Source organism: Notolepis coatsorum, assembly GCF_963971535.1.
Source record: "Notolepis coatsorum genome assembly, chromosome: 16".
NCBI lineage: Eukaryota > Metazoa > Chordata > Actinopteri > Aulopiformes > Paralepididae > Notolepis > Notolepis coatsorum.
The window spans coordinates 541,233-553,142 of NC_140180.1; the positions used below are offsets into that span (position 1 = coordinate 541,233).

The window sequence follows — 11,910 nt, forward strand, 5'->3', positions numbered from 1 at the left end:
CCCTGCTCTCCCCCTCTCCCCCCTCTCCCACCTCTCCCCCTCTCCCCCCTCTCCCTGCTCTCCCCCTCTCCCCCATCTCCCTGCTCTCCCCCTCTCCCCCCTCTCCCACCTCTCCCTGCTCTCCCCCCTCTCCCCCCTCTCCCCCCTCTCCCACCTCTCCCCCTCTCCCCCCTCTCCCACCTCTCCCCCCTCTCCCCCCTCTCCCTGCTCTCCCCCTCTCCCCCCTCTCCCTGCTCTCCCCCATCTCCCTGCTCTCCCCCTCTCCCCCCTCTCCCACCTCTCCCTGCTCTCCCCCTCTCCCCCCTCTCCCACCTCTCCCCCCTCTCCCACCTCTCCCACCTCTCCCCCTCTCCCCCCTCTCCCCCTCTCCCACCTCTCCCCCTCTCCCCCCTCTCCCCCTCTCTCCCTGCTCTCCCCCTCTCCCCCCTCTCCCCCTCTCTCCCTGCTCTCCCCCTCTCCCCCCTCTCCCCCTCTCTCCCTGCTCTCCCCCCTCTGACTGCTCTCTCTGCTCTCCCCCTCTCTCTGTTCTCTCTGCTCTCTTCCTGCTCTCCCACCTCTGACTGCTCTCTCTGCTCTCCCCCTCTCCCTGCTCTCCCCCTCTCTCTGTTCTCTCTGCTCTCTCTGCTCTCCCCCTCTCTCTGTTCTCTCTGTTCTCTCTGCTCTCCCCCTCTCCCCCCTCTCCCTGCTCTCCCCCTCTCTCTGTTCTCTCTGCTCTCTCTGCTCTCCCCCTCTCTCTGTTCTCTCTGTTCTCTCTGCTCTCCCCCTCTCCCCCCTCTCCCTGCTCTCCCCCCTCTGACTGCTCTCTCTGCTCTCCCCCTCTCCCCCCTCTCCCCCCTCTCCCCCCTCTCCCTGCTCTCCCCCCTCTGACTGCTCTCTCTGCTCTCCCCCTCTCCCCCCTCTCCCCCCTCTCCCCCCTCTCCCTGCTCTCCCCCCTCTGACTGCTCTCTCTGCTCTCCCCCTCTCCCCCCTCTCCCTGCTCTCCCCCCTCTGACTGCTCTCTCTGCTCTCCCCCTCTCCCCCCTCTCCCTGCTCTCCCCCCTCTGACTGCTCTCTCTGCTCTCCCCCTCTCCCCCCTCTCCCCCCTCTCCCTGCTCTCCCCCCTCTGACTGCTCTCTCTGCTCTCCCCCTCTCTCTGTTCTCTCTGCTCTCTTCCTGCTCTCCCACCTCTCCCCCCTCTGACCCCTCTCCCCCCTCTGACCCCTCTCCCACCTCTCCCCCCTCTGACCCCTCTCCCCCCTCTCCCTGCTCTCCCTGCTCTCCCCCCTCTCCCTGCTCTCTCTGCTCTCCCCCTCTCTCTGTTCTCTCTGCTCTCTCTCTGCTCTCCCACCTCTCCCCCCTCTGACCCCTCTCCCACCTCTCCCCCCTCTCCCTGCTCTCCCCCCTCTCCCTGCTCTCTCTGCTCTCCCCCTCTCTCTGTTCTCTCTGCTCTCTCTCTGCTCTCCCACCTCTCCCACCTCTCCCCCCTCTCCCCCCTCTCCCCCCTCTGACCCTCCCTGCTCAGTCTGTGATAAAAGACCCCATGGCACCAGGACAGAACTATGTTTATGAAGTGGAGCCCATGTTGTATGGCTGCCTGTCTCCTGTCGTCTCGCTCGTCTCCTGTCGTCTCGCTCGTCTCCTGTCGTCTCGCTCGTCTCCTGTCGTCTCCTGTCGTCTCGCTCGTCTCCTGTCGTCTCGCTCGTCTCCTGTCGTCTCCTGTCGTCTCCTGTCGTCTCGCTCGTCTCCTGTCGTCTCGCTCGTCTCCTGTCGTCTCCTGTCGTCTCGCTTGTCTCCTGTCGTCTCCTGTCGTCTCGCTCGTCTCCTGTCGTCTCGCTCGTCTCCTGTCGTCTCCTGTCGTCTCGCTCGTCTCCTGTCGTCTCGCTCGTCTCCTGTCGTCTCCTGTCGTCTCGCTCGTCTCCTGTCGTCTCCTGTCGTCTCGCTCGTCTCCTGTCGTCTCGCTCGTCTCCTGTCGTCTCCTGTCGTCTCGCTCGTCTCCTGTCGTCTCGCTCGTCTCCTGTCGTCTCGCTCGTCTCCTGTCGTCTCCTGTCGTCTCGCTCGTCTCCTGTCGTCTCGCTCGTCTCCTGTCGTCTCCTGTCGTCTCGCTCGTCTCCTGTCGTCTCCTGTCGTCTCGCTCGTCTCCTGTCGTCTCGCTCGTCTCCTGTCGTCTCCTGTCGTCTCGCTCGTCTCCTGTCGTCTCGCTCGTCTCCTGTCGTCTCGCTCGTCTCCTGTCGTCTCCTGTCGTCTCGCTTGTCTCCTGTCGTCTCCTGTCGTCTCGCTCGTCTCCTGTCGTCTCCTGTCGTCTCCTGTCGTCTCCTGTCGTCTCGCTCGTCTCCTGTCGTCTCGCTCGTCTCCTGTCGTCTCCTGTCGTCTCGCTCGTCTCCTGTCGTCTCGCTCGTCTCCTGTCGTCTCGCTCGTCTCCTGTCGTCTCCTGTCGTCTCGCTCGTCTCCTGTCGTCTCGCTCGTCTCCTGTCGTCTCCTGTCGTCTCGCTTGTCTCCTGTCGTCTCCTGTCGTCTCGCTCGTCTCCTGTCGTCTCCTGTCGTCTCGCTCGTCTCCTGTCGTCTCGCTCGTCTCCTGTCGTCTCGCTCGTCTCCTGTCGTCTCCTGTCGTCTCCTGTCGTCTCGCTCGTCTCCTGTCGTCTCGCTCGTCTCCTGTCGTCTCCTGTCGTCTCGCTCGTCTCCTGTCGTCTCGCTCGTCTCCTGTCGTCTCCTGTCGTCTCGCTCGTCTCCTGTCGTCTCCTGTCGTCTCGCTCGTCTCCTGTCGTCTCGCTCGTCTCCTGTCGTCTCCTGTCGTCTCGCTCGTCTCCTCGTCTCCTGTCGTCTCGCTCGTCTCCTGTCGTCTCGCTCGTCTCCTGTCGTCTCTGGCCAGTAGGAGGACAGGTGGTCACCTGACCCGCCGTTGGAACGATCTCTTGAACTTCTTCTTCTACTCTTTTGCTCCGCTGTATTTAACCCTGCGAGGCCCTTCCTGCCGTCACTTCCTGCTGTGTCAGTAAAGTCTCTGTGTGTCTCTCTGTGTGTGTGTCTGTGTGTCTCTCTGTGTGTGTGTCTGTGTGTGTGTCTGTGTGTCTCTCTGTGTGTGTGTCTGTGTGTCTCTCTGTGTGTGTGTCTGTGTGTCTCTCTGTGTGTGTGTCTGTGTGTCTCTCTGTGTGTGTGTCTGTGTTACCCGCATTCACAGCGAGGAACAAGCTTACAAAACAAAGATACAGTTTATCAGCAAAGGTCGACGCGCGGTGGTCAGAGATCATACCTTTAACCATTTCACTGCGACAACACGCAGAAGGTTAACCCTTGGGCGACCGTCGGTTGTGTGATAGTAAAGGGTTAACCTTCTGTCGCGTGGCAGTGAAAGGGTTAAGCGTACCTTTTAAACGCAGCAACAACACCGCGCTGTGTTTATATACAGGTGCTTCCCCCAGGTGATCCGTGTCAGAGTACAGACTGTGTACATGCTAAACAAGAGGTATATATATGTGTAATCTGTTTGTAGCCACACCCACTTTACCCAGAATACAGCTGTCTTTTCATTTGTGTGCAGCCAAGGCCACCCACATTGGTTCACTAGCGGTTTGGTTCACTAGCGGTTTGGTTCACTAGCGCAGGGGTTCCCAAACTTTTCAGGCCGCGACCCACAAATAACGGTGTCGGAGAGAGCCACGAGCCCCACTATTAAATGAAAAAATATATATATTATCATAAAAAGATTTTTAATTTTTAATTTTTTTTTATATAAATGGAAATGTATGGTTGAAACATGCAAACGTTCAAACGCACACACACTAATAAGCATTGGAGGCTTTTAACCAGGGCCGGACTGGGGAAATCATTCAGCCCAGGAAATATAGTGCAGAATATAGCCCCAGTCAGGCCACTTTTTAAGCGGGGGGTCTGGGGGTCCCCCACCAGGACATTTCTTGTTACAAAGACTTAATTTCCTGCATTCTGGTGCAGGCATTTTTTTATTTGTACCCTTTAAATGCCAGTGTTTGTGATGGCATTGTGGACAGCGACTCCTACAGGTCGGTTGGTGCGCCTGCGCAGTAGAATCAGGAAGTGTCGGGGGCAGCGTGAGCCTCCCACGCGTTACTCCTCGCCACTGAGAGATCGAGCTGCGCAGGTGAAAAGATGCGACTGCTGTTACCTCAAGTACCGGAGGGGACTTGTGCTATGTATGACTTAGTCCACATTGCAGCCGGCTTGTGGGAGGCAAGAAACAGCGTTCGAGACAGGGGAGGGTTCAATTGGATGATACGAAATTGGGATGGGAGAAAATATAGAAAATGGGAGAAAAAGTGGATAAAAAAAAAAAAAAAAAAAAAAATCTTATTCAACTTCAGCCCTGATCATAACACCACATATTCATTTTATAATTCTAACCCTTTACATGCCAGTGTGTGTGATGGCATATATTTGCAATATATCAAATGCAAAGTACATTTTTCTTTTTACAGGCTAGCATGTGTCAATGATTAGCAACAACAGTTTTTTGTAAGGGTCCCGCCTCCACCACCTAGGTTATCTAACTATTGCGCTGCTGCAACTAGAAACACTGGCCTGGCCTGCTTCTAAGTTCAGTGGCCTGACTGCATAAAACATTTTTATTTTATTTTTTTAATATATTTTTGGGGGATTTTTGTATTTTTTTTAAAATCATCTGGCCGAATGTGAGAGAAATTTGTAAAGCGCTTATAATATAAATGCAGCCATTTCTACCCAGGCTACGACTTTGTGGCGGTGCTGGCGTGGTGGTTTAACAGACTCCTCCCCTCTCCCCCCCCCCCCCCCCTCCAGGCTACGACTTCGCCAAGGTGCTGGAGTGGTTCGCGGAGCGAGTGGACCGCATCATCCTGCTGTTCGACGCCCACAAGCTGGACATCTCGGACGAGTTCTCGGAGGTGATCCGCGCGCTGAAGAACCACGAGGACAAGATGCGCGTGGTGCTGAACAAGGCCGACCAGATCAGCACGCAGCAGCTGATGCGCGTCTACGGGGCGCTGATGTGGTCGCTGGGCAAGATCATCAACACGCCCGAGGTGGGTGGGGCTCCGCGCTTCAAGTTCACGCTTTGTTTTGTCACGTATTATAAGGTCCTTGGAAGTGCTTATTACTAACCCTTTCACTGCCACCACGACAGCCGGTTAACCCTTTCACTGTGACGATACAGAAGGTTAGCCCTTTACTGTCACACAACCGACGGCGATGCTCCATCATTAGCATCATTAGCTCCGCATTTGCGGAGCTAATGATGCTAATGATGGAGCATCGCCGTCGGTCGTGTGATGGTAAAGGGCTAACCTTCTGTCGTGTGGCAGTGAAAGGGTTAAAGTGCTTCATTTTTGACAAAAGATATTCAAGGCCTGGAATTCCTTGAAAACAGCAACATTTTTTTAACAAGGTGCTTAAAAGGTTCTTGAAATTCAAATCGAGCGTTCGCATTGAACGTTTTGTTCATCCGTGATCAAATAGTTCTGAATCGAGAAATATTTTTTTTTAATCTAAAGTGTAACTAATTGGTTTTAAGCCATAAATATTGGATCAGATTTTTTTCCCCCAATAAAAAATAAATGCATTTAAAAGTGAATTGTAGGGGAGCTCCCGTAGCTCACCGCATATCTCGGCGCTATTTCTGCGTCGGGGAAAACCGTGCTCGTCACGGATCTGGGGGACACGAGTTCGATTCCCGGACCCGCCGTCATTTCTCAGAATGTCTTCCCCTGCTCTACATCCCATTTCAACCCGTTTCTGTCGGTCATGCTTGACCAGAAAAGCGATAAACGATAAAAAAAAAAATTTAAAAAAAAGTAAAAAAAAAAAAAAAAAAATTAATTGTATCAGTTTTAAAATGAAAAATAGTGCTTGGAAAAGTACTTGAAAGTCCTTGAATTTCATTTAGCAATGTCTGTGGGAACCCTGATTACAATGAAATGCTTGGTTCTGTACGAGCCCCCCTGAGAATGTGCTTCATACAGTTTAAAACAAAAGTTTAAATAAATATATAAAATATGGTGTAGTGTTAAAAGGTCCCACTCCCCCCCCCAAAACCCCTCGCAGGTGCCTTGCTCAAGAGCACGGAGGATTCCCACTGACATCGTCACTAGACAGACTTTGGAGGTGAAACTGAGAATGATCAAGGGAAGTACTTGTTAGTAAAATGTCCTCCATTTATGTTGGTTTTCTTGAGCAGGATGAATATGAACAACTGGAGTTGTGCTTCAGGAAGGGAACCTTTTTTTGTAGCAGATTTTATTTACGTCAAGCTTGGAAGAGAAGGCAGAATACTTTGTTTAACCACCAATCGGTTGGAGAAAAAAAATGGCCGCCGTTTGATTGACACACCGCTTGACCTATTATATGCTTCAAAACTCGGGTTATAAAACCAAACGGCCAACGAGCCGCAGTTTAAGAAAAGTGACCACCTCTGGTTTCGACTCTCAATGACCGGACATATCACCACTGACGCTGACAATTATTGACCGTTTGTGTAGCCAATGAAACTCTGAGAAGAATGACATCTTACTTGACTTGGTTTTCTGAGACAGAGAAGCGGTAAAAGCGCAAGAGAATGAGCTAATCTGGGGCAACAGAGCGCTATTGACCAATCACAATCAAGCATTTTGTTCGCAGTCAAGAAAGCTAAGCTCTACCATTATGCACAGCTGCACTACATCAGGTGCAATCAAGTCCACACACCTGCCGGCGATGAGCAACAGAACAGAACAACTGCGTCTGCATTTGATCTCGTCTTGTCGATGGTGTAAAATGAATTACGTATATATTGTTAGTAAGTTAGCCATGTAATAAGCGGAATAATGTATAGCTATACTCGGTCATTGTCGCAAAATAATTGACCTTCACTGCGTTTAGAACACCTGCTGCGCCTCGGTGTTCCAGAACACTGTGTCGGTCAATTATTTTGCGACAATGACCGAGTATAGCTATACATTATCCCTTACATATTTAAGAGGTTAACAGAGCTCTGATCTGTTTATGTAATCCATATTTAGATAATGAAATGTAGTAATGTGTAATGTAATAATGTGTAATGTAATAATGTGCTTTATTGAGGGTTGGGCACTTGGTGTGCATGACACGGAAATAAGATAATCACCCTGTCAAATTTGAAGATCGTTCCATTTCAAACATTACATTTAGTCATTTTAGCTGACACTTTTATCCAGAGCGACACCTCGTTCTGTCTTGGGAACCTATTCTTCCGTCTGCTTGTCGAGCATGACTACTATTTCTCTCACCGGTCGAGGAGGTCGATGAGGTCGTTCAAGGTGCCCTCCTCTCTCGGCTCGCAGGGGGAGAGCGGAAAGGTTATCCAGACGCGATGAAAGTGAAGCGGTTGGCCCGTAGTGGAAAGCGCCTGATGTCGTAAGACCTTCAGGGTGTTTCGGTGCAGCGTGTTAATGTTTCAGCCGTAATCATAAACCACCACACCTTGGACTGTGGACCTCTGGCTACATATTCACTTGGAGGGTTTAGTTTAGTTTACTCAGTTTATTTGATCAGGGACGGTGCATATCAATCAACAGTTTATACATTTATAAATGAATACAAATTAAAATATGCCAACATTAGCAGCGTTGCTAGTTTTCACTTGTAGTCCCTGGGCCAGATGTTTAAGCCAGAAAAGAAACAGAGAAAGGAGAGGAAAGAGTCTCTACACCTTTTACAGAAAAGCCCTTTTCATTCACCGTTGATTCATTGTCAACTTGACAATCGTGTACATGTGTGGAGAATGAGATTCTGTTAATATCTTTGTTCAACTCTTTCACTACCACACGACAGAAGGTTAACCGTCTGTAGTGTGATAGTAAAGGGTTAACCTGCTTTTGTGTGGCAGTGAAAGGGTTAACCTTCTGTGTATTGTCGCAGTGAAATGGTTAACCATTTGGTTGTGCGGCAGTGAAAGGGTTGGTGCGCTGTGAAAAGGCTCCCCTCTCCCTGTTCCAGTAAAGTATTACTACATGTAACTGTGGTCTTCTTCTGTGGTCTGCCCCCAGGTGGTGCAGTAAAGTATTACTACATGTACTGTAACTGTGGTCTTCTTCTGTGGTCTGCCCCCAGGTGGTGCGCGTGTACATCGGGTCCTTCTGGGCCAACCCCCTATTGGTCCCAGACAACAGGAAGTTGTTTGAGGCGGAGGAGCAGGATTTGTTCCTGGACATCCAGACCTTACCGCGCAACGCAGCCCTGCGTAAACTCAACGACCTCATCAAACGGGCGCGCCTTGCTAAGGTCAGTACTACTACTACTACTACCATCCTATCTGTGTGTGTGTACCTTTGGTTTCCGTTGCGTTGCCAATTTGCGCACGAATGTAACAGAATATAATCCAATCGCATTGATAATATTTGTGTCCTTTAGACCAGTGTTTCTCAACTGGTGGGTCGCGACCCAAAAGTGGGTCGCGGGGCCATTTTGAGTGGGTCGCGGAAGTGTGTGTAAAAAAAAAAGTTTTTTTTTCTTTTTTTTTTACTTTTTTTTTTCTCACTACCTATCTTTGTGAAAGTGGCTTCTCAGCTCTGGTCCAGCTGAAGACAAAGCGGAGGAACAGATTGGACATTGAGCATGACCTCAGAGTTGCTTTGTCTACCATCACCCCAGACTTTGAGACTCTTGTCAGGAGCAAACAACATCCCCAGTTATCCCATTAGTTCCCTGGGATGTTAAGCTAAGAAGTCTGCTAAGAAGGATATATTATTTATTATTATTATTATTTTTCATTGTGTTTTTAGCCCTTAGTTGCACTTTTGTTGCAACCCCAGTTATCCCATTAGTTCCCCCAAACGTAGGTCTGTTATGTTAAGCTAAGAAATCTGCTAAGAAGGATATATTATTTATTATTATTATTTTTCATTGTGTTTTTAGCCCTTAGTTGCACTTTTGTTGCAACCCCAGTTATCCCATTAGTTCCCCCAAACGTAGGTCTGTTATGTTAAGCTAAGAAATCTGCTAAGAAGCATATATTATTTATTATTCTTTTATTTCATTGGGTTTTTAGCAATAGTTGCACTTTTGTTGCACTTTTTTGTGTTTATTTCATGTTTTGAAAGATTGCGTATTACTGCAATTTTTTTTTTACATAAATCATAGTGGTTCAAAATTTTGGGTCGCGACTTAATGACTGAGGAAAATGTTGGGTCCCGAGGCGAGACCAGTTGAGAACCACTGCTTTAGACATTGTATTTACCTTACCTGTTACCTCTCCACTTCGTGCCTAGTGGCACACAAGGCCTTCACAGAGCGTTTCCACTTCTCTCGGGCAGCTGCCGTTGTTCTTGCTTCAGGCCATGAGCTCCACCCTGCTGCCTCTTTCCTTTCTTTCTCTACTGTGCGTCTCCAGGTTGTCTTTGGTCTTCCTTTTCTTCTTTTCCCTTCTGGTGCCCATTAACACATTAACTGCCACGGAGTTTGCCCGTCTCATACCACTCTCTGCCAGCACTGTAAGCCTATGGAGATGTTCACCTTCTTTGCAGGGCTATAACTTTTTAAATTGTATTGCTAAATTGACATTACTATGGCCCATTCAACATCGATTATCTATCGTTCAGGATGTAGGAACGTTTTACTTTTTCATCCATAGATTCATACGAAAATACCGTCTAGAATATAAATATGTTTTTATCGTTTTCTGCAGTAATTCCTAGAACGTGAGTTATAGGCCTAAACACATATATAGATTATCAACTGCCGTTTGTTGGCGATACACGCTATATTAAAAATTTCAACTGTACATGATCCTAAACGTTATGACTGATCATGCGCGGATGAGCGAGGGGGGGGGGGGTCGTTTATAATTCCGTGATCGTCAGTAAATGCTTTATGTAGTATGGGTGATATATTGATCAGAGCAGTTTGCATTAATAATAATAAATAATCACGCTGAAAATGCCGTCAGCGTCCTCTTACCGTTCGCCGATGAGACTGGAGGAAAAAGATCCCACTTATTTGACGTGGATCGCCTAGATCCATTTCCGGTTTGTATAATAATAATAAACGCCCAAATCATATCGATTATTGAGTTATGGCAGCGATCCATATGTACGATGTGTGTCTAGAGTCCCGCAACAATATGCGAGTGCCGGACGCATTTTCCCGGTACACAGAGATCATCAGAGATCCATTTCCGGTTGTAACTCGCCCGATCACCACCAGGCGGCAGTATTGAAGCGTTGCAGAGTTGTGCAGGCTCTCACTGTATCAGCCGAGGCTGGGTGAGGGCATTCTGAATACCATGGCGAAAAAATGAAATATGATCTCAATAACGTCGTACGCCGTGGAATGGCAGAATTAGCAGAGCGTTTCCATATTCTTCGCCACTTCACTTCCTTGCTCATCGACGGCTTCATGTTGGCTCTTTCTAGTAGGTCTGCACGATTTTGGGAAATAATCTAATTGCGATTTTTCTGACAGATATTGCGATTGCGATTAAATTTGCGATTATAATAATTATTTTTTTAAGCAGCCCCACAGAGGTTTATTGTAAAATGCGGCTTGCATCTGGCCTACGCACTGGGTCTGTTCGGGACACCGAGCCTGAAAATGTTTCTTTTTACCTGGGAATCGATAGCGGTACCCAACGGTACCTTTTTGTCTGTACTTTACTTTCCCTCTCTGAAGTCTAAACTTCACAACACACAATCTAAAACCCCTTACCTCCCTCTCCCAAACCGTTCCTAAAACAATAACAACAACTTGCAAAGGAGATCTTGTATCTCAATGGGACTTCCTGGTTAAATTTTTTTTTTTACAAATTGTGATTTTATTTTTATTTTTTTGTGATTTGCTAATTGCATCATTTCAAATTTCGATTTACAATCGATTAATCGTTCAGCCCTACTTTCTAGTAGCTCTACGGTGCTGATGCGGTCTTGCCACTGGATTCTGAGGATTCTTCTGAGGCATCTGTTATGGAACACATCGACTGATTTGTTGTCTCTTGTTCATCTTCCATGACTGATTGTATTTATGTGGACATAACTAAAGATTCTAAATGTGTGTGTGTGTGCAGGTGCAGGCCTACATCATCAGCTCCCTAAAGAAGGAGATGCCCAGTGTCTTCGGGAAGGAGTCCAAGAAGAAGGAGCTGATCGCCAACCTGGGAGACATCTACTCGGCGATCGAGAAGGAGCACCAGATCTCACCGGGAGACTTCCCCAACATCAAGAAGATGCAGGTGAGACCGGAACACATCCTTGTTAAAGGAGCTCCCGTCTCATACGGAGCTACTGAGCACTTTGATCCCGTAGTAGATGGACCTGGCTGACGTGCCGTTCAAACAGCGACCTGTGACCTACGACCTGCGTTAACCTGCGTGTTGCGTGATGTGTGTGGTGCGGTCAAAAACCATTGCCCTTTCCGGGTCAAACTCCTACCTCTTACAATGTACCTGGCGCTTGAATAACGGAAGCGCCACCCCATGGTCACATAAATCCATTACACCTAATTACATCCATTTTGGCCCTTAGTTACAATCCTCTTCATCTCCACCTCATCGTCGTCCTATATCGCTCAGGTTTTCTGTGGTAATCGCTTACTCTATTTTCGCTCCACACGCTATAATGACATTTCAAGACTCGAAGGAAGAGGTGTTACGAAACAAAAGGGAGGGTTTTTTCTTTTTGGAAGTAAATGAACTCCCAACCTTTATTCTTCACCCCCTCCCTCTCCTGCCCACCCCCCCCCCACCCCCCCTCCCTTTCCCCTTCCCAGACCTGGACGGGGGAATGAGATTTATTTTTCCTGGGATTTCTCAGGAAATCCTGCTTCTCGTCCAGGAAGGAGTCCCCCTTCAGTGGGACGACGACCGAAGACTTAAAGATCTATTTCCATCGTATCCCGATTCCTGTTTTCTCTCCTCGCCCTGCCGCTGTTTTACTACACGGTGGTGTAGTCGGTTAACACTGTGGCCTCACAGCTAGAAGG

At 49.0% G+C, this 11,910-nt stretch overlaps 1 protein-coding gene across 1 annotated transcript in view; it reads left to right on the forward strand.

The window, feature by feature from the left end:
* ehd1a (EH-domain containing 1a) overlaps positions 1 to 11,910 on the forward strand; it is a 68,659-nt gene that overhangs the window by 56,273 nt on the left and 476 nt on the right. Inside the window, exons 3-5 of the mRNA XM_084331344.1 lie at positions 4,768 to 5,009; positions 8,050 to 8,220; positions 10,997 to 11,161. Coding sequence (XP_084187470.1) covers positions 4,768 to 5,009; positions 8,050 to 8,220; positions 10,997 to 11,161 — 578 coding nt within the window. The remainder of the gene's footprint in view (positions 1 to 4,767; positions 5,010 to 8,049; positions 8,221 to 10,996; positions 11,162 to 11,910) is intronic.